The following is a 22001-nucleotide window of genomic DNA, read 5'->3' as shown; positions in this document are numbered from 1 at the left end:
AAGACCATCACAAGCTGCTAATATCTCACTCTGAGAACATCTCTCTCCAAGTCTCAACAACCACAAACTCATCATGTCTGGCCGTGGCAAGGGAGGAAAGGTGAAGGGAAAGGCAAAGTCCCGATCCAGCCGTGCAGGACTCCAGTTCCCAGTGGGTCGTATCCACCGTCTTTTGAGGAAGGGGAATTACGCCGAGCGAGTGGGTGCGGGTGCCCCCGTCTATTTGGCTGCGGTCATGGAGTACTTGGCTGCTGAAGTCCTCGAGTTGGCTGGAAACGCTGCCCGAGACAACAAAAAGACCAGGATCATCCCCCGTCACCTCCAACTCGCCATCCGAAACGACGAGGAGTTGAACAAGCTGCTCTCTGGGGTCACCATCGCCCAGGGAGGTGTCCTTCCCAACATCCAAGCCGTCCTTCTCCCCAAGAAGACGGAAAAGAAGTCCGCCTAATCAGCTTTCACAAATCTACACGCTAGCAACCCAACGGCCCTTTTAAGGGCCACCACATTTTCCAAAGAGCTCGAACAAAATCCAGTACCGACAAATAATATGTACCAATGTACATACAAAATATGTACTTTCTTCGTTGCTCAACTTTGCTTTATCAATTATTTGCATGCGTTTATTAGTTGATGCGAAATTATTGTCACCAAAAAAAAGTGCAGATGAATGATGTAAAATAGGATGAAACGGGTCATTCATTATTTACCTCGTTCATTTTTAGAGCATTTAATTACAATTGGAATCACTGATTTCAAATTTATACGATGAACAATAATGCGCCTTCATTCATAGTTTAGTTACGATTGATTTCGAATCAGGCTTGTGCATATATTAAGGTAACCTAACCTGAATAATACTTGTTAAATGTAAAATGATGTGAAATGTGATTTATGAAATTGTTTTATGTATTTTTGTAAATTGTTGAATATGCGTGTAAGATTGCCCCGTGACGTGGTGGTGGTTGCCATGGTGACGTCAGAGTGGGATTTTGAGTGCGCGTCTTATAAGTCGTAGTAAGTAAGTAGGTAGAAGAATTCTACACAGTCGAGTTTTAGTCGTTGTCAGAGTCAGACATTTTGGATTTAGTCGTCGTGGTAGGAAATCAAGAGTAAGAATTGTTAATTCTTTGTAATTGATGTCCACGATTAATTTGTCGTTATAGTAGTCACCAATCAACTCGTGTTAGTGCAGAGCTCTGAATCGTGTTGACAAATTAGTAATTTGTGGGAAATAAAATCTAGTTTAAGTAGATAAAATAATCGTATATTCACTCAAGTCACTTTCTTCAATTCCAACGAGCAAGGCACAATTAAATATACGTAAAGACACTATACTCCGGGTAGGTGATAGCTTGGTTTTTACAATACTCGTTATGTTTTACGCAGGATTTTTAGCATTTTATAAATACATGCAGATTAGATATGTCATCCCGCAATCTCATCAAAATTGCACATAATTACATATTTGTATGTACTGACAAAATTGTGAGTAGCACACAAAAGTTGCAACGTTTATGAAATTATCTTGTAAAATTTATTAACGGAACGGATGTTGGCGTACATAAATGTAATGCAATAAATTTTTATAAGAAATAAACCAAACTTTTCAGCTTCTTTTGACTTGGAATGGGTAATCCGATCCGAGTTTAAATGGTCGGATCGGATCGGATCGGATTGTTCAATGCTTTAGTAAATACTCGGATCAATCCGTCGGATCGGATTACCCATTCCTACTTTTGACAATAATCGAGTCAAAATGCAATCTCACTCTGCCTCAATGTAATGAACAAGTTGAATAATAAAATACTGCTTGCATAAGCATGATAATCAAACTCGACTGCATTTTATCCTAGTTTTTAGCAACATTTACAAGATCTCAATTTTATGTCAGTAATAAATATGTATGTGTAAAGTGTCAATAAATTGTGCAATATGATAAATGAATAATCGAGAATGAAAACAAATGCAGGTAACTTTTTTGAGCTCTTTGGAAAAAGTGGTGGCCCTTAAAAGGGCCGTTGGGTTTTTTTTGTGGAAGTTGGTCAGGTTATCATCTACTTGGAAGAGGTGTATTTGGTGACAGCCTTGGTGCCCTCAGAGACGGCGTGCTTGGCGAGTTCTCCTGGGAGGAGGAGTCGGACGGCCGTCTGGATTTCCCGAGAGGTGATGGTTGACCTCTTGTTGTAGTGGGCGAGGCGGGAGGACTCGGAGGCGATCCGCTCGAAAATGTCGTTGACGAAGGAGTTCATGATGGACATGGCCTTGGAGGAGACGCCAGTGTCGGGGTGGACCTGCTTGAGGACCTTGTAGATGTACACGGCGTAGGACTCCTTCCTCTTGCGGTGTCGCTTCTTCCCGTCCCCCTTTGGCAAGTTCTTGGACTTGGACACAGCCTTCTTCCCCGCAGCTTTCCCTCCGGTTTTTGGTGGCATCTTGCAAAGTTGTTTGAGATCTGCTTGAAATGAATTCAAAAAGTTGAATGATGATGGGACGGAGACACGACGAAGCTTTTATATGAGAAGGCTGAGTTGTGAGCTGAGTTGTGGAGAACTCAACGGAGTTGTGGAGAAAGGAGGGAAAATTTGGGGTTGGGTTGCCGAGAGAGTTGCAGAGTTCTCACTTGCGAGGGAACTCGAGTGGAGGGAAAGTCTACCCGGTTCACCAACGTCCGCTCTCGAGGTGTATATAATCAATCTCGTTTTAGTCAGTCTGCATCACTCGACTGTTGATAACTTTTACAAGTTCACTCTACTTCTCATCAAACTATTTCAAAATGACTGGTCGTGGCAAGGGAGGAAAGGGACTCGGTAAAGGAGGCGCCAAGAGACATCGTAAAGTCTTGCGTGATAACATCCAAGGAATCACCAAGCCTGCCATCCGTCGTCTTGCTCGTCGTGGGGGTGTCAAGCGTATCTCTGGCCTTATCTACGAAGAGACCCGTGGAGTCCTCAAGGTCTTCCTTGAAAATGTCATCCGAGATGCTGTCACCTACACCGAGCACGCCAAGAGGAAGACGGTCACCGCCATGGACGTCGTCTATGCCCTCAAGCGACAAGGCCGCACCCTCTACGGATTCGGCGGTTAAATATCTCGTCCTCCCACCTTATCTGATCTCGTAAAACCCAACGGCCCTTTTAAGGGCCACCACATTTTCCAAAGAGCTCAATATGTACAAAATAAAATCCACATTCATTTATTCATTGGATGCATCGAAGTTATAGACCTATTTTTAACAACAGATATGAGAACGTCAAATCACTACAAATTGTAATTTGCATTACACACGAGTCGTGCCACAATTTCCACACAAAGCAATGTAATCGAATCTGGAACTGATATGAAACATGCCGACTCCCCAGAATGGTTTTATTTTTCAGTGTTGCATGGACATTTCGGCTGATGGGGGACGAACCAGAGACATAAAATTAGCATTATTCTAAAAAATGAATTGATTCTGAAACAAAGAATTAATTTATTAACAGACGCATTGATAAAATAAAGATAACTATTTGATCATCATAATGACATTTTGGTATTTGAGTGAAGTCTCTACTAAATTGTGCATGCATTTTTGGATGACATGAATCATGTCACATGATTACGAAACCATTCCAGAACTTAATTACAGATGACCTGATGGTATCTCTGAAAGCATGTACTCTGCAACAGCAACGCAAAACGGACTGACAATTGAGAAGACATTTATGCAAAGAATTAGATGGACCCGGACAATGGGGACGTTATCATCCGCACGAAAGGGTTGGAGGGGAAGCATCACATTTGTGGGACAAAAAGTTTTGCAACCTGGCGCATGGTGGAGGCGCGTCGACCTTTTTGTTGATAACTGCTCTGGTCGCAATCACAGCTCATATTTGTCATTAATTGGCGAATACTTGCAGTGTTTGTTACCTACCAAATTGAGTGTAAATAAAATAAGTTCGAAGCAACATCTTTCCATTGTGTCAGCTTGATTATGAATTATTCATCTTCAGATGAAATTCATGAAAAACGACAACTATTAGACCATAGCTCTTTGGAAAAAGTGGTGGCCCTTAAAAGGGCCGTTGGGTTAAAGTTTGTTGTCAGAAGAGAGGATGATGTTTAAGCCTTTTTCGGGGCAGCTTTCTTTGCTGGCTTCGCCTTCTTGGGGGACTTTGCTTTCTTCGCCTTGGGAAGCTTGACCTTTGGTGCCTTGGCTTTTGGAGACTTCTTCGGCTTGGCAGCAGGTTTGGGCGCAGCTGGAGAAGATGCTGCCGCTGGGGCACTGGGCGCGGCGGCAGGTGCTGCGGCCTTAGCCTTCTTCGGCTTGGCCGCTGCCTTCTTTTTTGGAGACGCAGCTTTCTTCGCCTTGGGGGCGGCCTTCTTCTTTGGGGAAGCAGCTTTCTTGGGTTTGGTGGTCTTCTTTTTTGGAGACTTGGCCTTCTTCTCCCCAGCAGCAGCCTTAGCAGCGACTGGAATTTTGAAGGATCCACTCGCCCCAGTTCCCTTGGTTTGGGTCAGCTTTCCAGTCTCAACCAACTTCGTGATGGCTTTGCGAATGAAGGTCGCTTGCTTGGTGGTGTCAACCTTGTAGGTATCGGCGATGAACTTCTTCACTGCTTGCAGAGAAGAACCATTCCTTTCCTTAAGGGACTTGACCGCGTTGATGACCATTTGAGTAGTGGGTGGGTGAGACGCAGCAGCCTTCGCCCCCTTCGGCTTTGCAGCGCCAGCTTTCTTCGGACTCTTGGGAGCCTTGCCCTTCTTCGCAGGAGGGGGAGTGGCCGCTGGAGCGGCAGTCGCAGCTTCTTCGGACATGATGGGTTTGTTGTTGGATGATTTTTCTTTCAGTGAGAGAGATAGCAATCTTGGATGCAGGATGAGGCGAAATTGAGATTAAGACTGAATTTATAAGGGGATAGAGATACGAGAGTGCCGACGTACTCGGGGCGGCTACTTTCCCTCCTGAGTTGCCAGAGTGGCCGTTGAGTTGTGAGCAAGATTTTTTGAATGGAGGGAAAAAGTGAGAACTTTACAATGGGATTTTATCATGTAGCTTATTGCCTCGTGATTTCTTTTATTCTTTTATGAATATAAAATCTTCGTTTTATGAATTGGTGGGTAAAATCGTATAGGATTTTCTTTGCAGCTAATACAACTCTCTTATATAGAACGCATATTCCATTAAGCAAATTAACTGACCATAATGTAAATTATTTTAGATGCTAAGTTTGATGCATCATCCATGAGTACTTTGATTTGTCTCTAGTATTAGCTACTGTCGAGAGATGATAACAAACTTGCCACTAGCACAATTTCATTAAAAAATATGCAAATTTAGCAGTGATTTCCACATCACACCACCCCAGTCATGTATAGTCCGATGTCATTATCAGAGAATCATTGCATAGTTTCAAGAATTGATTATTTGTCATCTTAATTTTAATTTTACGGCATTGGTTCCTAATCTATTATTAATAAGAAGAATTATTAATTTATAGCTCTTTGGAAAATGTGGTGGCCCTTAAAAGGGCCGTTGGGTTTTGCGAGATCAGGTAAGATGGGAGGAGGAGGATATTTTATGTCGCGACTTTATAATTAATCAAAGGACAAATGAATGATATATATATGATTTTCATGAATTATTTAGTTGCCCTACTTAATTAGTTTTAGATGCTTATAAAAAATATATGCTACTTGTGTCATGGTGTGTAAACCAATTTGTAATGAATTGATCTCTGTTGACACGTGAATAAAGGATTAACAACAACAACAAGGAGGACGAGATATTTAACCGCCGAATCCGTAGAGGGTGCGGCCTTGTCGCTTGAGGGCATAGACGACGTCCATGGCGGTGACCGTCTTCCTCTTGGCGTGCTCGGTGTAGGTGACAGCATCTCGGATGACATTTTCAAGGAAGACCTTGAGGACTCCACGGGTCTCTTCGTAGATAAGGCCAGAGATACGCTTGACACCCCCACGACGAGCAAGACGACGGATGGCAGGCTTGGTGATTCCTTGGATGTTATCACGCAAGACTTTACGATGTCTCTTGGCGCCTCCTTTACCGAGTCCCTTTCCTCCCTTGCCACGACCAGTCATTTTGAAATAGTTTGATGAGAAGTAGAGTGAACTTGTAAAAGTTATCAACAGTCGAGTGATGCAGACTGACTAAAACGAGATTGATTATATACACCTCGAGAGCGGACGTTGGTGAACCGGGTAGACTTTCCCTCCACTCGAGTTCCCTCGCAAGTGAGAACTCTGCAACTCTCTCGGCAACCCAACCCCAAATTTTCCCTCCTTTCTCCACAACTCCGTTGAGTTCTCCACAACTCAGCTCACAACTCAGCCTTCTCATATAAAAGCTTCGTCGTGTCTCCGTCCCATCATCATTCAACTTTTTGAATTCATTTCAAGCAGATCTCAAACAACTTTGCAAGATGCCACCAAAAACCGGAGGGAAAGCTGCGGGGAAGAAGGCTGTGTCCAAGTCCAAGAACTTGCCAAAGGGGGACGGGAAGAAGCGACACCGCAAGAGGAAGGAGTCCTACGCCGTGTACATCTACAAGGTCCTCAAGCAGGTCCACCCCGACACTGGCGTCTCCTCCAAGGCCATGTCCATCATGAACTCCTTCGTCAACGACATTTTCGAGCGGATCGCCTCCGAGTCCTCCCGCCTCGCCCACTACAACAAGAGGTCAACCATCACCTCTCGGGAAATCCAGACGGCCGTCCGACTCCTCCTCCCAGGAGAACTCGCCAAGCACGCCGTCTCTGAGGGCACCAAGGCTGTCACCAAATACACCTCTTCCAAGTAGATGATAACCTGACCAACTTCCACAAAAAAAACCCAACGGCCCTTTTAAGGGCCACCACTTTTTCCAAAGAGCTCAAAAAAGTTACCTGCATTTGTTTTCATTCTCGATTATTCATTTATCATATTGCACAATTTATTGACACTTTACACATACATATTTATTACTGACATAAAATTGAGATCTTGTAAATGTTGCTAAAAACTAGGATAAAATGCAGTCGAGTTTGATTATCATGCTTATGCAAGCAGTATTTTATTATTCAACTTGTTCATTACATTGAGGCAGAGTGAGATTGCATTTTGACTCGATTATTGTCAAAAGTAGGAATGGGTAATCCGATCCGACGGATTGATCCGAGTATTTACTAAAGCATTGAACAATCCGATCCGATCCGATCCGACCATTTAAACTCGGATCGGATTACCCATTCCAAGTCAAAAGAAGCTGAAAAGTTTGGTTTATTTCTTATAAAAATTTATTGCATTACATTTATGTACGCCAACATCCGTTCCGTTAATAAATTTTACAAGATAATTTCATAAACGTTGCAACTTTTGTGTGCTACTCACAATTTTGTCAGTACATACAAATATGTAATTATGTGCAATTTTGATGAGATTGCGGGATGACATATCTAATCTGCATGTATTTATAAAATGCTAAAAATCCTGCGTAAAACATAACGAGTATTGTAAAAACCAAGCTATCACCTACCCGGAGTATAGTGTCTTTACGTATATTTAATTGTGCCTTGCTCGTTGGAATTGAAGAAAGTGACTTGAGTGAATATACGATTATTTTATCTACTTAAACTAGATTTTATTTCCCACAAATTACTAATTTGTCAACACGATTCAGAGCTCTGCACTAACACGAGTTGATTGGTGACTACTATAACGACAAATTAATCGTGGACATCAATTACAAAGAATTAACAATTCTTACTCTTGATTTCCTACCACGACGACTAAATCCAAAATGTCTGACTCTGACAACGACTAAAACTCGACTGTGTAGAATTCTTCTACCTACTTACTTACTACGACTTATAAGACGCGCACTCAAAATCCCACTCTGACGTCACCATGGCAACCACCACCACGTCACGGGGCAATCTTACACGCATATTCAACAATTTACAAAAATACATAAAACAATTTCATAAATCACATTTCACATCATTTTACATTTAACAAGTATTATTCAGGTTAGGTTACCTTAATATATGCACAAGCCTGATTCGAAATCAATCGTAACTAAACTATGAATGAAGGCGCATTATTGTTCATCGTATAAATTTGAAATCAGTGATTCCAATTGTAATTAAATGCTCTAAAAATGAACGAGGTAAATAATGAATGACCCGTTTCATCCTATTTTACATCATTCATCTGCACTTTTTTTTGGTGACAATAATTTCGCATCAACTAATAAACGCATGCAAATAATTGATAAAGCAAAGTTGAGCAACGAAGAAAGTACATATTTTGTATGTACATTGGTACATATTATTTGTCGGTACTGGATTTTGTTCGAGCTCTTTGGAAAATGTGGTGGCCCTTAAAAGGGCCGTTGGGTTGCTAGCGTGTAGATTTGTGAAAGCTGATTAGGCGGACTTCTTTTCCGTCTTCTTGGGGAGAAGGACGGCTTGGATGTTGGGAAGGACACCTCCCTGGGCGATGGTGACCCCAGAGAGCAGCTTGTTCAACTCCTCGTCGTTTCGGATGGCGAGTTGGAGGTGACGGGGGATGATCCTGGTCTTTTTGTTGTCTCGGGCAGCGTTTCCAGCCAACTCGAGGACTTCAGCAGCCAAGTACTCCATGACCGCAGCCAAATAGACGGGGGCACCCGCACCCACTCGCTCGGCGTAATTCCCCTTCCTCAAAAGACGGTGGATACGACCCACTGGGAACTGGAGTCCTGCACGGCTGGATCGGGACTTTGCCTTTCCCTTCACCTTTCCTCCCTTGCCACGGCCAGACATGATGAGTTTGTGGTTGTTGAGACTTGGAGAGAGATGTTCTCAGAGTGAGATATTAGCAGCTTGTGATGGTCTTTGTTGGAGTCGAGCTTGAATTTATACCAACTGGCTGAGTTGCGGAGCAGACCTCTTGAGTTGTGAGGAGAGAGCGGGCTTTCACTTCCGCTCAACAGCCAATCCTCTTTCTCGCTCAGAACTCAGCCCTTGACTATAAAGCAGGAGCCCAAAGTGGAAATCTTCATCACTCGTTGTCTCAGCTTTCTCCTGAGAACAATTCTAACTTTCTAACCAATCTACAAACAAACAATGGCCCGTACCAAGCAAACGGCTCGTAAATCCACTGGAGGGAAAGCCCCCCGCAAGCAGCTCGCCACCAAGGCTGCCAGGAAGAGCGCCCCTGCGACCGGAGGTGTCAAGAAACCCCATCGTTACAGGCCCGGAACCGTCGCCCTCCGAGAAATCCGTCGTTACCAGAAGAGCACGGAGCTTCTCATCCGCAAGCTCCCCTTCCAACGACTCGTCCGAGAAATCGCTCAGGATTTCAAGACGGATCTCCGATTCCAATCCTCTGCTGTCATGGCTTTGCAGGAGGCGTCCGAGGCCTACTTGGTTGGTCTCTTTGAGGACACCAACTTGTGCGCCATCCACGCCAAGCGGGTCACCATCATGCCCAAGGACATCCAACTCGCTCGCCGAATCCGTGGAGAACGTGCCTAAACTGAACCAACAACGCTACAAAAACTACAAACCAACGGCCCTTTTAAGGGCCACCAATTTCTCCAAAGAGCAGTCATTAAATGCTAAATGTTTATTCGTGCATGTTTTCAGTGCGGTTTTATTATTTACAAAAATAATCGTCTAGTCAGGATTGACGATACGCTAAAATTGATGAGATGAGATAATACTTCAACATACATAAATAAATATGAACCCTGCTAAAAACTGCAGGTTTGGTTGGCATCGTATAATCACTCACTATTACACTATGTACGATATTTATCTACTCAACGCAAAAAATGAGGCAGAATGAGATTGACAATTTCAAGCAACGTTAAATGCTGTATGTGTTGGATGGACTTATGTTACGGAAGATATGTTAGAAATGTAAAATTATTTTCAATTAATAATTTTACCATGAATTGCATCCGATACTGAAATTGTATTTGTTAGTTTTATCATAATGCAAAAAAATTACTTCTTTTCTTATGATCAGTAAAACAATGCAACTTCAATTCCTTCTAAACATGTTGCAGAATTAATCATATGCTTGCACTCATTGCTCGTTCAATGCTAAGGTCTGTGAAATTATGATCAATTATAAAATAGTTGCCAACCTTAACCTGCCCTTCTTGACGAGATATTGCAGACGTGGTGAGGGATGATGATTTGCAGCTGTAATACATACATATCCATTTCATTTTTGGCAAGTCTCATTATCCTCGTTATTATTTTAATGGCATCTTTAATATTCATATTTCCATCATTTTTTATGCAGACAAAGTCCATCATCACTCGCATTTTAATTCTTCTCATCCCTTTTAACCGAATTGGATATTAATGTGAAACGGGATTGAAAGAGGGACGAGACGACAATGACGTGCACTGATTGTTTAGACGATAAGGTGATAAATGATGCGTGAATCTGTTTTCCTTATTATATTCCTTATACGTGTCGAGCGAGGGATGGACCACTCATCATCTCGTGACCTCTTCGACCCCATTGTTGATAATGAGATGGACATGCAATATTTATTTAGTTACTTCTATTTTACTCGCTAAAATGAGTGACCAAATTGTGATGATAAATGTTATTTATGCATAATTGAATCTGAATGTATATTAAGTTTGCTATTTCAGTTAGAGCTAATTCTAAAAGGAGACCGACCGTACTGTATTTTAGGCGATATTTGTAGATAGCGTTACATTTCAGTAGTGTGTGTGTGTGTTAACATGAACATGTTACTAACAATATTGGATTATTAGCAGCAGACAGAAAAGGTACAATTACATAGATGAAGTTGTTATCTAGTTTTTTTTTCAAGACCATTTATTTTTCTCACAATCGTGTGAGTGGCATTGTTAACTTCACGTGTCTTAAATTATGTGCATACATGCGGAAGTATTGTAATTTTCAGATTAGTTTAGTTTACACATTGTGATATGTGATACACGTGCTGGAAAAGTTAATTGTGAGTGAACATTTCTTAAAATTTTAGAATTGCACAACTAAATATGACGGTAATAAGGACAAGAAAAAAATACAAGGTGGTGGGGGTTTTCATAATTGTGATATTTCTGAAACTCTCCTGTGCATCGGGATATTTGCTCGAGTTGGCAAAATATATACCTTCCGGGATCCAAGTCCCGTCTTGGATCACGTATCAAAATCAGGATAAGACAAGTGGAAAGAGATTTTCGAACAATGCGGTAATTCTTATTGATAATTTTACCTGATTTAGAAATTGTCCATATTTTGGTAAAAATTATAATAATCGTCTGGAGTCTCAAACTCGGACGATGGTTCCAAGAAATCTCGTTGTGGCCGTTCGTATGATAGGGGGTCTTCGTCTTCCTTCGAGGTTTCGAAGTTATCATCCTGCCGATAACTTAGTGGATGTGAAAATATGGTCGGTTGGACGAGGGCCCACTCTGATTTGGACGGTGCCAAGAAGAATGAGCGAAATTCGTTATCCTCCAAATATTCCAAATTGTTCTCACGAGGACATCTCCGAACCGTGCTGGTTACTCGTACCGTTATTCGACTCGTCGCAGTGGACCTTATCGTCATCCTTTGCGTGACAGTCGATGTGACCGTTTTTGAAGAAATAGATGTTTGTGTAATTGAACGTGTCGACGTCGTTGTGGATGTTTGTGTCGTTGCCTTTGTGGATATTTGTGTCGACGTCTTTGTGGATGTTTGTGTCGTCGTTTTTGTGGATATTTGTGTCGTCGTTTTTGTGGATATTTGTGTCGACGTCTTTGTGGATGTTGATGTTAGTGTCGTCGTCCTTGTAGATGTTTGTGTTACTGTACGTGTCGATGTTACGGTGCGTTGTGTTTCGGTGGGGAAGATGAAATAAATTGTGACCACGGCCAGTGCTAGGAGAATGACGCGTTGTGACATTTTGGTGTGTGAAACTGTGGACCAGAGTTTTCTGTTCTGTATATTTTTTAAATTACATTCTGCAAAATCCGAAATGTAGAGATTTTGGATTTAAAATTAATTACAAAAAATTGTGCTATTTTTTTAACTTCTAGATACCGATATATAATTTGGCCAGTGTGGTTTGTCGCAGTGGATAATTATTACTGTTCATAGTAATTATTTCTTTGGTATTTCTTTGTACAAGTTGTAAAATATTGTGCAAACAAGGAAAATTGGGTCGAAAATCCTGGAAAATGTTATCTAAACAATCATAAAAATGCGACCGACTCCTGGGAACTTATTCTTCAGATTGTCATCATTATCTCTGAATACTTGCATATTTCTTTAGACCTGATGATGATGAGAAGCGTGTGTAGGTAGCATCGACAGCTTGCAATAAAGCTGCTTTACATACTATGCCTTCATCCGTATCGTCTGAGAATTCAACTTATTTATTTACTCACAACTTGTTAAATAATAATTTTTTTAGTCTGCAAGAAAACTTAATTTTACATAGCATCCCTAATTACTTATCCAGGTCGGCATTATACGAGGGAATGGCTACCCCGTGGAAGTCCACAATGTCATTACGGACGACGGATTTATTCTCGAAATGCACAGAATCCCACGAATTTTCCCATCGCAAAATATGCTCCCAGTGCTTCTGATGCACGGAAATTTGCAATCTTCGGCCGACTGGGTAATCAATTCCCCAGCAAATAATTCATTCGGTTTGTTAACTAATATAGCAATTTGTTCATCTTAATAGAAGCAAGTAATTGAATTTTTCTGCAGCATTTATCCTGTTCGACATGGGATACGACGTGTGGCTTGGAAACCACAGGGGCAACACGTACTCCAAGCGTCACTCCTTGTACAGCATAAATTCTGCCAAATTCTGGGATTTCAGGTAAGATAATTGTTATATATGTCAAAATGTATACAAACCTTACGATATATTTCCTGCCAATAAGTTTCCATGAAATGGGTCAGTACGATTTTCCAGCTTTGGTGGATTACGTCCTGAAACAAACTGGTCACTCGAAACTTCACTATATCTCGTTTTCCTACAGCACTACGGTTTTTATTGCTGGTAATTATTACGTAGAAAACCTAACAATTCCCCCGAAATCTAATTTCATTTCTATCAATGAAGGTCTCACTTTAAAACCGGAATACAATGCAAAAATCGCGTCAGGAATTGTAATGGGACCCAGGTGAGATTTATCAGATATGAGAAATTTTGATGCAAATATGTACAAAACTTTTATATTTTTCCAGCGTATTTCAAGCCAACTTTGCTAACGGATTGTTCTACTATTTTTCATTCTCAGCGAAATTGATAAGTGTAATAAAATTTAGCACGTCAAATATTCAGAACATTTAATGATACAATTCATTCTAAAATAGGCATTTATGGATATTTTCGGAACAATTCCACTCCTACCGCATTTCTACACTTCCCTGTTAAACGTGATCCTTCCTATTTTCTGCAACCCAAAATTCGACGTAATTGGAATTTGTCCCAATTTTATCCGCCTAGCTTTAGGAGACGATGGAAATCTCATCAGAAAGGTATGACACCACTCCAAAAATTAATCCATACTTTTTGAAAACTTAAAATATTTTGAAAACGACTCAGGAGCAACTTCCCCTCATCACTTCGGTCGCCCCAGCTCCATCAGGTCTCAAGCAAGTGAATCACCTCCTGCAGCTTACGGGATCCAGAAATTTTGTACAATACGATTACGGTCGAGCTCGAAATATCCAACTTTACGGAGCGATTAAGCCTCCGTCGTATAATTTAAGTGAGATCAGAGTCCCGATAGCACTTTTTGTGGGGGGCTACGACTTCATAGCGCATCGTGAAGATGCGAAAAAGTTGGCGTCGAAATTGCCAAATTTGTACGAGTATTATAATGTTCCTTATAAGCAGTTTTGCCATATAGACTTTACCTACGGAAGAGAGGTAGCGGCGGATGTGTATTTTCATGCAGTTGATATTATGAAGAAGCATGACCCTTGAAATTGGGAAAATTTCAATTACTGTGATACTAGTTTGAACCTTTTTTTTAGGAATTTTTGCAACAATTAGTAAAGTATGTGTTTAATATTTTTGCCATAATTATTTATTTATACGAGCTTATTTATTCTCGGTTTTATGTAGGTATGTATGTATTTGTGGATTAATTTAAAATAAAAAGCAATCAGTATTATTGCAAATTTACTTTATTTTAGGGATGAAACAGTATTTTGATGATGTATTACTATCGGAGTTATCAAGTAGATATGTCAATGTCAAAAGTTTTGGTTTGCTAAAGTATTAGAAATTTTCAACGACTAAAAGTGCCATTTAAATTGTGCATTCATTCCCATAAACTCAATAATTATAGGATTTTGCAGTAAAAATTCTATATTTTTATCCAAAATGAAAGTTTAGTGACAATTCATAGTTCTGCGAATCCATCAAATCCATCATGCACTTCCGGTTGACATTGACATTAACACTACTTTAATGCTTAATTGAACCATAACTCATCCAATATCCTCATATTGTATTATTATTAATTTAATTGGTATTTAACTATTTACGTCAACCTTTGGTCACCTAATTCCTTGTTCTATGTATCACACCTTTAGTTCATTTTGTTTCATGAAACTGAACAGACTGGAAATTTCCAGCTCAAGAATTCATAATTTTTCTTTTAAAAAAATGTCAGCCCCAACATCCGACGAATTGCAACTGATTGAAATATTTCGTCGTCGTCTCATCAACGTGGAAGATGACCTTCGTGACCGTCGACTCTCCGCGCCACGTCAACTGCTCAGGTGGATCCGCGCGAGGGAAAATGACCTCGTGAAGGCGGAGGAAATGTTGCGAAATCATTTAGCTTGGCGAAAACTTCGTGGGATTGGACCTTCCCTTTTGCAGTGGACGGCTCCACCCATGCTCACGACGACGTATTCCGTCAAACTGGTCGGGTTTGATAAGGAAGGTGGGTCAAAAAAATTAAATGATAATCAAGAACCTTGACCACGGCATGATTTGCAGGGTCGCCCATCCTTTTCCTCCCGTTTGGATCGTGGGATATTCGACAAGCTTTAGAAAAAGGACATAAGGAAGCCATGGTCAAGTATAAGGACAAGATTTTGGAACAGATTATGCAACTCATGCACATCCACGAGGATTTGTTCCCGTCAAGTAGTGTGACCCAATTCATAGCGGTGTCGGATTGGGAAGGATTTTCGTTAAGGTTTTTATTCATAAAATAAAATGAATTTTATATTCGTAAAAAATTCTTAAAAAAATATTTTCATAAATTCAGATACATCATGAATAAAGAAGTCGTGGAAATAATTCTAGACGCGGCTCGCTCATTCGAAGCCAATTATCCCGAAACGTTAAAATCTGGATTTAACATCAACTGTCCGAAAGTATTTACAGTTCTGTTTAACTTGATAAAACCTTTTTTAACGGAGCGAACGCTGTCCAAAATTTCAATTTTTGACTCAAACTCGTCAAAATGGAGGCCTCAATTGGAGAAAGTTGTCGATTTGGGGTTGCTTCCAGAGAAATATGGAGGATCGAGGGAAAAGATTGGGAAAAGTAGGGTGTAAATTGCTTATAAAAATCCTAGTTAATTAATTAATTAGTTAATTAATAACTTTAGTTAGTCCGACACCATGGGACCTGCACAACCTCCGCTTGGAAGAAGGTGACCCTACCTTGGAATCCATCATACTTGGATGCAGGTCAGCCATCAAGACCTCATCAAGTTCGGATATAATGCAAGAAGAGGATTTAACCAATATTCGTGTCGCACCCGGATATAAGGTTCACATTCCTGTGAAGGTATCGATTTGCAAAAATATAAACATTGGACACCATGTATTTTTACGAAATTTCGACAAATATGAAAATAGGTAGCTCGACTGGGAGATAGAATCCGATGGTATTTTCGTATCGAAGAGAAGGACATTTCTTTCTCCGTGGTACAATTTCAACCTCCAGAAACCATGTTGGAACCACGGAAGGAAGTCGTCCCTCCCGTGCGGGTCGAGGGGGAAAGCAGTGGTTCCCATATTTGCGAAGCTGTGGGAGACTTTGCTATTTGTTTTGACAATTCGTATTCTACTTTTAAAGCTAAATTTGTCGAGTATCGAGTAGCTGTGGATAACCCGTTTGGAAAATAATGAAAAAACTTGAAGAATTTAATGGTTTAGTTTTCATTAAATAAACTGTTGGAATTATATGTGAATAAATTGTCTAAATTTAAAATAAACTATTTTTCTGTGCTGAGCCAAGTGATTTACAAAATTACGCTATTTTTTTCAAGGTAGTGAGATTGGTATTATAAAATTAAAATAATGTCATTGCTGCATATGAATCCAGAATCTTTGCTAATTTCAGTTTATTCAAATTACGATTCAGAGCGATTACAGAGCTTATTTAGACTATGGCTTTTATCGTGTAAAATTTTATTTCTATAATTTTCAAAAAGTGATGGATTGAGACGTTGATTTTTCCCACACGGACGCCATTAAATTTGGAAATCTGACAGTTTTTTCCCATTCCATTCAAAGTCTGCGAGTCGTCTTTGGACGTCGTCAAGCATCCTGTCAATGAACCAGTTTTGGAGCCAAGGAATCACCCCTGCAAGATAATGCATACTTATAGATTCACACATAAAAGTACAATTTTTCATGCATATAGGTTTGTCACTAACAATTGTAAATTATCCAAACCATTGCCGTGTGGGTGAGAACTACAAAGAGGAGGAAAATTCCGACTCGAATGAATATCTCGCCCCATTGACAAGCTCTAATCAAATAAAAATGCAAAAATTAGTCAACTTCTTCCTTATGTAATGTGATTTGGGTATGAATTAGTCAGACTCACTTGAAAAGTCCAAAGAAAAATTCGATAGATCGAACAAACTTTCGAAACTTTTGGGGTTCCGAGTCTTCCATGATCCTACAAAATTTGCAATAAAGCGTTGTCGTTGTGTTCACGTGAATTTTATTGGGACCAAAAATGATTAGAGTTGGGTTCTGAGTGCGACAGTGAAATAAAATTTTCTGAACCATTTCTTATCCGGAATCTAATTTTCTTGGCAACGCTTACATATAATTTTGCATTTTACATTTAATTTTACATTCACCAAAAAAATTACATTTACTACCATAAACACACTGCTAAATATGAATGAGGCAGAATGAGGCAGAATCACAAGTTAACAAAAAAATAGATTGCAGAATTTTTTGTATCACCGCTTTCGGTACCATTTTTTACTGGTATTTTATGTCTTTGTATAATTATAATAAAAATGTCATGTTATTTGCAATTAGATTTTATTTTCATAATTTTTGATGGGAGAAAGAGTCTCATCTTGTAATTGTATAAACATCATTAAATTATTACATTTTTTCCAAATCGGATTCCTAATCTCGCAATTTATGTCAAAATAAATAATATTCCTTAAATATTACTTAAAAAACTTTATAAGAATTATTGATAAGAAAGATAAACCATCGTTTTCCGTGGATTAGAAATTTTGACCGAGCGCAGTAAAAATTTCGTGATAATGATGACTTTGTTTCAACTATTTGGCTTCAGAAAATATGGCATCACTAATTTATTGGTAATGAATGATAAATATGCAACAGATTGTATATTATACTCAATTCTATTATTTAATATATAGAGCTATTTAAATTAGACACACTCGGATAGACAGGCAGATGAAATTAACACTACACTAATTTACAGGATTATCTCAGACATATTAATGCACGATTGACGCTCATTCGCCCGATTTAATAATTTGTCCTTGTGGTTCCCTAAAAATTGTGGTGCCTTGTGTATACTTTCGCATTTGGGTGAGGACGAAAGGAGGCATTTTAGGCTCACTGGCACCTCCCGCCTGTAACATTCCTTCCATTTGACCCCTCATTCTATCCTCACTGGTCATAGGAATTTCCACGAGAGGAAGATTAGCACAATCGTCAAGATTCCTACTTTTAGCACTCGTCAACTTCATCTTGCTGCTCTTAATTGACGCGAACATGTTTGGACCGAGTGCCTTGAAGTGCTGGAGAAGTCCTTCTATGTCGAGATCATCCCTCTCAATCACCGCCATTTGCCCGTACTTTTCCTGCGCCGAGATCAACACTTGCCTCCGAATCATGGCGCTGGCCTCGTCGAGAGACTGCTGAAGTTTCTTGCCACCAGGTTCGGACTCCTCCAGTTCACCATCCGGTTTAGCTACTACTTCTTCCGCATTATTTTGTGGGGGTGGAGTTGGCAGAGGTTCAGTTGGAAGCTGTTCTTGTCCCGCTTGTTGGGACGCCGCTGCTGCCCGGTTTCGTGCCACCAGCTCAACCACGACGTCCGTTATGGTCTCGAACTTGTCTTGTTCTCCGTCCTCCTCTTCCTCTTCGTCACCCTCCCCTGGTCCCAGGATGGGTGAGATTGCTCTCATTTCGGGTGGAAAGATAAAGTCCATGGGACTAATGAAGGGTGGTTGATCGGGTTGAGTGGATGCCAAGTGGGCGAAATCTTCCGGGTCGAGGGCCTCGTATGGGGTGTAAATTGTGCAATATTTCTCGAGACGGAGTCGCAGTTCGTCAGATTCAGTTTGGAGCAGTTCAATCTGAGGTGAGTAGTTAGTAAATTGAGGCTTTTTCACGAGTAAAGGAAGAAGTAATAAATCATTACCCGTTTTTTAGTATCGTCCCGATAAGCCCTCATTTCCTTGAGGGTATCTCGCATCACAAACTTTGAACCCATCGACTTGACCATAAATTCCACGACTTGTTCAGGTGGTGGTCGAAACGGCATTTCTTGCAAGCCCAGAATAAACTTGGAGATGAGCTGGAGGATTCCAGAGGTTCGGAGAAAGATGGTAAAATCCTTCCGTTTTGCTTCAGACTGTAAATAATCCAATAAACTAATTATACATGTCAAGTAACCAAACGAATCATTATTAAAGAGAGAAATCCCCACAGAAATCTGGGAGCCGTACAAGTAGAGAAACTTGTCTCGATATCCGCCATAAATGAAGAGCTTGTCCCCCAGATCAGACGCCCGTTCGCCACCACCTCCAAGTGTCCCCTCGGAATAGGAGGATTGCAATGGGTGTCTCGAAATAGGTTCGCCGCACCGTCCCCCTCGTCCTCCAGGGACGCAATCGCCCATTTTGAAATTGGGGGCGAGAAGAATTTCCCCATCGCTGAGCCCACCAGTACTCGGACCAGTTTTGCTAAGCATGGCTTTCGGCTGCGGGACTAGTGTCACTTCAGGGATTTCCTGGACTTCGTTGGCCACAGTGGAAGTAGCTCGAGAACTGAGGACGAGCGGCGGAATGCGGTGAGCGCTGGAGGATGGGGACGGTGCTGGACCCCCACCACCTCCCGCGATGGAGGTAGTCCTGCTCCGAGATCGCTGTCTACTCTTTGACTTGGTCCGCTTGTCCATGATAAAGCTTTAAATAGGGTCACGTCAATGCTCAACAATGTCGGAATGATTCAAAATTCTAGACGATTACCTGACTTTTCTTTTGGGCGATTGTATCTAAAGTAACGCTTGTGTCGTAAAATAACACGACTTGCAGAGTGATAAGTACTCGTGGTAAAATATGTAGCTGGGATTCACAAAATCCATAAACAATGCAAAAATTCTGTAAAATTCCTACCTGGTCAAGTCCTTGGATTCGATAAAAACAGGTCAAACAATGGGAAACACGTGTCCCCGTTGTACTTCGAGAGGAAAGAAGAAGCGCAGTTGTGATGTTGCTACGATGGGCGATAATAATAATTATTACCGCGGCGTCGCAGCTTCGGTTGAAGGGTAAGTGTTCATCATCACTTCGAGTAATGACCACTAGTAAGTAATTAATTGTCCTGCCAGGTCGAACCCCTTGGTGAAAAAGATTCGCGAAAAGTCCGAATTTGAGACCACTCTGAAAGAATCAAAGTTACAGAACAAACTCCTCATCGCTGACTTTTATGCCTTGTGGTGTGGACCATGCCAACTCGTGTCTCCCAGAGTTGACCAGTTTTCTAATGAATTTGTGGACAAAGCAATTTTTGCAAAGGTATTAATTAATGTTGTATTGCTCTTTAAATCTGATGAATTTTAGTTTGAGGAGATTTTTTGTTGTGTACTTTTACAGATCAATGTCGATGACAATGACGAGCTGGCCTCAGCGTATAGCATCTCATGTACTCCGACCTTCATAATTTTCGCCAAGGGGGAAAAAGTGGATGAAATCTCGGGCGCAAATGTCGACAAGCTGCGTGAACTTATAGGGAAACATTATGACGAAATGGTCAAATAGGAAATTGTAGTTTTACTCCTCACAACAAAATTATGCTGTGTGTAAGTATTCAGTAAAATTGTATACGAGCAGTTTGTGTACCAACACTTTCTCCGAGTTTCTCCTTGTACCAAGTTGGTGCAAGGAGAAAGTGCAAAACTTGCGAAACTTTCCTAAACCCTTGATTTCATGGCGTTTACGTAGTTTACTTGTTAAATTTGCAGATTCAAGAATGCATCCATAACCAAAAGCAGACACATTATTAATTACTGCTTGAAATGTGTCTGCACAGTTGTAGGCCTTTAGCAAACGTCATCGCATATGTAAAAATATCGTCCTTACCGATTAATAACACAAAAAAATTACCATATATGTATATGGAATGGACGGACCTAAAAACAACCCTATTATTATGTAATGCAACTTGTATTAACCTTATAAAAACTAATTAATTTTGACCTGGATACCATTTAAAAACGGAATTAAAAATGGTTTCTATTGCATTTGGAGGCGGATTTACTGGGGGGCAGAATACCATTGAGACCGACTTGTGGGGCGGTGATAAAATCAGTTGGGGACTGAATTAATGCAAACCGATTTTGAATATTCTACTGATGTAGTTATGATTTATTAGGGACCTGGAACTGATTCGACAACAAAAATTAGAACATAATACATTTTTAACATGAAATTGCAACTGAACCAAATGAACACACGATATTAATTTTGATAAAAAGATCGGATTTGATTTTGATAAAAAGATCGGATTTGATTTTGATAGTACTACAAAAATAAACTAAACGAATAAATCGTCATCATTCATGTCATCAATTTGATGACACTGATTTTGGGATGCATTTTATATTTTAAACAAGTTATTAGCTATAATTTTGTCCTTCAGTGTTCTGTGACTTGTTCCGATCGGTGGTGACACTATTGCGAATATATTAGCTAAAGAGAACGTTGTGATAATTTTAAAAAAATATGAACTGTATCATATTTACAACATGATACAGGTCAGAGGTCAACGCCGACCAATTTATTAGCGGCGCCAATGTTGGATAATTTTTCGGGGGCGCGGCGTGACCTCTGATGCACTTCCTCCGAGTTCCTCCCCCCACTACAACTACAACTCTAAACTCTAAAAAAATTAGTTCAGGCTTGAAGAAAAACCAACGACAAATAAGGAGGAAAGAATGGAACTGAGAAAATTTTCTCGGTCATTTTATTTTTATTTTTTCCTACACCTTATTGATGTAGCCCGGTCTCAACGGAATTCTGTAACCATACACCTTATTGGTGGAATCCGTCGCCAACGAGAAAAAGTTGGCCTACACCTTATTGGTGTAGTCCGTCGCTAAGGCGAAAAATTTGGCCTACACCTTATTGGTGTAGTCCGTCGCCAAGAGATCGAAATCGCCCTCCACCTTATTGGTGGAATCCGTTTTTAAAAGGTTAATGCAACTTGTTGATATATTAATGGTCATATTAACAATCGAAAGGACGACCTCAACCTAAACTCATCCTCAACTTAGGATGAGGAGAGGTTGAGTGGCTCCTCAGATTTATTTGATATAAATAATGAAAATCGCTCCCTTCCTCAATTGAGGAGAACCTTGACCTCCACTCAACTCAGCCGCTATTATTTCCGCTCAGTTTTTTTTGCCCAATAACACAGTTCCCAATTTGTTTCGAACTTATTTTCATTTTAGCTCACTGTAAAGTATTTTTGAGCAAGTTTTTAATAATTTCGA

General features: G+C 40.4%; 13 protein-coding genes across 15 annotated transcripts; 7 read left to right on the top strand and 6 right to left on the bottom strand.

Moving 5' to 3' along the window:
• The first annotated feature begins 5 nt into the window (after positions 1–5).
• On the top strand, positions 6–506 carry LOC110851662 (histone H2A). Its single transcript, XM_022099519.2, has one exon. It carries the CDS (start codon positions 74–76, stop codon positions 449–451), a length of 378 nt encoding a protein of 125 aa, XP_021955211.1. The 5' UTR covers positions 6–73; the 3' UTR covers positions 452–506.
• Positions 507–2000: 1494 nt separating this feature from the next.
• LOC110851663 (histone H2B.3-like) lies at positions 2001–2531 on the bottom strand. The gene has a single exon (XM_022099520.2). The coding sequence runs from the start codon at positions 2433–2435 to the stop codon at positions 2058–2060; it is 378 nt and encodes a 125-aa protein (XP_021955212.1). The 5' UTR covers positions 2436–2531; the 3' UTR covers positions 2001–2057.
• A 176-nt stretch (positions 2532–2707) lies between these two features.
• LOC110851666 (histone H4) lies at positions 2708–3150 on the top strand. The gene has a single exon (XM_022099523.2). The coding sequence runs from the start codon at positions 2777–2779 to the stop codon at positions 3086–3088; it is 312 nt and encodes a 103-aa protein (XP_021955215.1). The 5' UTR covers positions 2708–2776; the 3' UTR covers positions 3089–3150.
• An 896-nt stretch (positions 3151–4046) lies between these two features.
• LOC110851659 (histone H1) lies at positions 4047–4878 on the bottom strand. The gene has a single exon (XM_022099514.2). The coding sequence runs from the start codon at positions 4798–4800 to the stop codon at positions 4105–4107; it is 696 nt and encodes a 231-aa protein (XP_021955206.1). The 5' UTR covers positions 4801–4878; the 3' UTR covers positions 4047–4104.
• Positions 4879–5497: 619 nt separating this feature from the next.
• LOC110851665 (histone H4) lies at positions 5498–6155 on the bottom strand. The gene has a single exon (XM_022099522.2). It carries the CDS (start codon positions 6082–6084, stop codon positions 5773–5775), a length of 312 nt encoding a protein of 103 aa, XP_021955214.1. The 5' UTR covers positions 6085–6155; the 3' UTR covers positions 5498–5772.
• A 176-nt stretch (positions 6156–6331) lies between these two features.
• LOC110851664 (histone H2B.3-like) lies at positions 6332–6860 on the top strand. The gene has a single exon (XM_022099521.2). The coding sequence runs from the start codon at positions 6426–6428 to the stop codon at positions 6801–6803; it is 378 nt and encodes a 125-aa protein (XP_021955213.1). The 5' UTR covers positions 6332–6425; the 3' UTR covers positions 6804–6860.
• A 1494-nt stretch (positions 6861–8354) lies between these two features.
• On the bottom strand, positions 8355–8856 carry LOC110851667 (histone H2A). Its single transcript, XM_022099524.2, has one exon. It carries the CDS (start codon positions 8785–8787, stop codon positions 8410–8412), a length of 378 nt encoding a protein of 125 aa, XP_021955216.1. The 5' UTR covers positions 8788–8856; the 3' UTR covers positions 8355–8409.
• Positions 8857–9030: 174 nt separating this feature from the next.
• On the top strand, positions 9031–9541 carry LOC110851660 (histone H3). Its single transcript, XM_022099515.2, has one exon. It carries the CDS (start codon positions 9091–9093, stop codon positions 9499–9501), a length of 411 nt encoding a protein of 136 aa, XP_021955207.1. The 5' UTR covers positions 9031–9090; the 3' UTR covers positions 9502–9541.
• A 1070-nt stretch (positions 9542–10611) lies between these two features.
• LOC110851657 (lipase 3) lies at positions 10612–14152 on the top strand. 3 transcript variants are annotated; one of them, XM_035853897.1, is made up of 8 exons: positions 10612–11211; positions 12468–12629; positions 12699–12839; positions 12923–13022; positions 13086–13146; positions 13211–13277; positions 13340–13504; positions 13572–14152. In XM_035853897.1, exons 1-8 carry the CDS (start codon positions 11017–11019, stop codon positions 13953–13955), a joined length of 1275 nt encoding a protein of 424 aa, XP_035709790.1. In that variant the 5' UTR covers positions 10612–11016; the 3' UTR covers positions 13956–14152. The 3 variants fall into 3 exon arrangements, with proteins under 3 accessions (XP_035709790.1, XP_035709791.1, XP_021955205.1); XM_035853898.1 differs by having other exon boundaries at positions 10613–11211; positions 12468–12660; positions 12725–12839; positions 13003–13022; XM_022099513.2 differs by having other exon boundaries at positions 10615–11211; positions 12468–12660; positions 12725–12839; positions 12904–13022.
• Positions 11018–12461, bottom strand: LOC118436249 (A-agglutinin anchorage subunit-like). Its single transcript, XM_035853899.1, has 3 exons — positions 12047–12461; positions 11235–11967; positions 11018–11152 (listed from the first exon to the last, which is right to left on the bottom strand). The coding sequence occupies exons 1-2, from the start codon at positions 12099–12101 to the stop codon at positions 11240–11242; spliced, it is 783 nt and encodes a 260-aa protein (XP_035709792.1). The 5' UTR covers positions 12102–12461; the 3' UTR covers positions 11018–11152; positions 11235–11239.
• Positions 14153–14567: 415 nt separating the features above from the next.
• LOC110852733 (SEC14-like protein 4) lies at positions 14568–16234 on the top strand. The gene is made up of 5 exons (XM_022100844.2): positions 14568–14925; positions 14982–15183; positions 15256–15536; positions 15601–15782; positions 15854–16234. The coding sequence occupies exons 1-5, from the start codon at positions 14583–14585 to the stop codon at positions 16121–16123; spliced, it is 1278 nt and encodes a 425-aa protein (XP_021956536.2). The 5' UTR covers positions 14568–14582; the 3' UTR covers positions 16124–16234.
• A 134-nt stretch (positions 16235–16368) lies between these two features.
• On the bottom strand, positions 16369–18836 carry LOC118436248. The gene is made up of 4 exons (XM_035853896.1): positions 18648–18836; positions 16830–18582; positions 16657–16751; positions 16369–16583 (listed from the first exon to the last, which is right to left on the bottom strand). The coding sequence occupies exons 1-2, from the start codon at positions 18768–18770 to the stop codon at positions 17734–17736; spliced, it is 972 nt and encodes a 323-aa protein (XP_035709789.1). The 5' UTR covers positions 18771–18836; the 3' UTR covers positions 16369–16583; positions 16657–16751; positions 16830–17733.
• An 826-nt stretch (positions 18837–19662) lies between these two features.
• LOC110852732 (thioredoxin-2-like) lies at positions 19663–20268 on the top strand. The gene is made up of 3 exons (XM_022100843.1): positions 19663–19778; positions 19839–20025; positions 20104–20268. Exons 1-3 carry the CDS (start codon positions 19663–19665, stop codon positions 20266–20268), a joined length of 468 nt encoding a protein of 155 aa, XP_021956535.1.
• Positions 20269–22001: the final 1733 nt, after the last annotated feature.

The sequence above is a fragment of the Folsomia candida genome, unplaced genomic scaffold (assembly GCF_002217175.1).
Source record: "Folsomia candida strain VU population unplaced genomic scaffold, ASM221717v1 Fcan01_Sc007, whole genome shotgun sequence".
NCBI classification, from domain to species: Eukaryota; Metazoa; Arthropoda; class Collembola; order Entomobryomorpha; family Isotomidae; genus Folsomia; species Folsomia candida.
Note: the sequence above shows the minus strand (reverse complement) of the source record. Positions and strands in the feature narration are given on the sequence as shown.

What these genes read in the sequence shown, in the direction of transcription:
- LOC110851662 (XM_022099519.2), top strand. Translation starts at nt 74, where the DNA reads ATGTCTGGCCGTGGCAAGGGAGGAAAGGTGAAGGGAAAGGCAAAGTCC.
- LOC110851663 (XM_022099520.2), bottom strand. Translation starts at nt 2,435, where the DNA reads ATGCCACCAAAAACCGGAGGGAAAGCTGCGGGGAAGAAGGCTGTGTCC.
- LOC110851666 (XM_022099523.2), top strand. Translation starts at nt 2,777, where the DNA reads ATGACTGGTCGTGGCAAGGGAGGAAAGGGACTCGGTAAAGGAGGCGCC.
- LOC110851659 (XM_022099514.2), bottom strand. Translation starts at nt 4,800, where the DNA reads ATGTCCGAAGAAGCTGCGACTGCCGCTCCAGCGGCCACTCCCCCTCCT.
- LOC110851665 (XM_022099522.2), bottom strand. Translation starts at nt 6,084, where the DNA reads ATGACTGGTCGTGGCAAGGGAGGAAAGGGACTCGGTAAAGGAGGCGCC.
- LOC110851664 (XM_022099521.2), top strand. Translation starts at nt 6,426, where the DNA reads ATGCCACCAAAAACCGGAGGGAAAGCTGCGGGGAAGAAGGCTGTGTCC.
- LOC110851667 (XM_022099524.2), bottom strand. Translation starts at nt 8,787, where the DNA reads ATGTCTGGCCGTGGCAAGGGAGGAAAGGTGAAGGGAAAGGCAAAGTCC.
- LOC110851660 (XM_022099515.2), top strand. Translation starts at nt 9,091, where the DNA reads ATGGCCCGTACCAAGCAAACGGCTCGTAAATCCACTGGAGGGAAAGCC.
- LOC110851657 (XM_022099513.2), top strand. Translation starts at nt 11,017, where the DNA reads ATGACGGTAATAAGGACAAGAAAAAAATACAAGGTGGTGGGGGTTTTC. An exon ending in CCCAGCAAATAATTCATTCG is followed by an intron (nt 12,661 to 12,724) that starts GTTTGTTAACTA and finishes ATTTTTCTGCAG; the next exon opens with CATTTATCCTGTTCGACATG. An exon ending in ATGGAAATCTCATCAGAAAG is followed by an intron (nt 13,505 to 13,571) that starts GTATGACACCAC and finishes AAAACGACTCAG; the next exon opens with GAGCAACTTCCCCTCATCAC.
- LOC118436249 (XM_035853899.1), bottom strand. Translation starts at nt 12,101, where the DNA reads ATGAACAGTAATAATTATCCACTGCGACAAACCACACTGGCCAAATTA. An exon ending in ACTGGCCAAATTATATATCG is followed by an intron (nt 11,968 to 12,046) that starts GTATCTAGAAGT and finishes CGGATTTTGCAG; the next exon opens with AATGTAATTTAAAAAATATA.
- LOC110852733 (XM_022100844.2), top strand. Translation starts at nt 14,583, where the DNA reads ATGAAACTGAACAGACTGGAAATTTCCAGCTCAAGAATTCATAATTTT. An exon ending in TGGGAAGGATTTTCGTTAAG is followed by an intron (nt 15,184 to 15,255) that starts GTTTTTATTCAT and finishes TCATAAATTCAG; the next exon opens with ATACATCATGAATAAAGAAG. An exon ending in AGGTTCACATTCCTGTGAAG is followed by an intron (nt 15,783 to 15,853) that starts GTATCGATTTGC and finishes ATATGAAAATAG; the next exon opens with GTAGCTCGACTGGGAGATAG.
- LOC118436248 (XM_035853896.1), bottom strand. Translation starts at nt 18,770, where the DNA reads ATGCCGTTTCGACCACCACCTGAACAAGTCGTGGAATTTATGGTCAAG. An exon ending in GGGACGATACTAAAAAACGG is followed by an intron (nt 18,583 to 18,647) that starts GTAATGATTTAT and finishes TACTCACCTCAG; the next exon opens with ATTGAACTGCTCCAAACTGA.
- LOC110852732 (XM_022100843.1), top strand. Translation starts at nt 19,663, where the DNA reads ATGGGAAACACGTGTCCCCGTTGTACTTCGAGAGGAAAGAAGAAGCGC. An exon ending in GTCGCAGCTTCGGTTGAAGG is followed by an intron (nt 19,779 to 19,838) that starts GTAAGTGTTCAT and finishes TTGTCCTGCCAG; the next exon opens with GTCGAACCCCTTGGTGAAAA. An exon ending in ACAAAGCAATTTTTGCAAAG is followed by an intron (nt 20,026 to 20,103) that starts GTATTAATTAAT and finishes GTACTTTTACAG; the next exon opens with ATCAATGTCGATGACAATGA.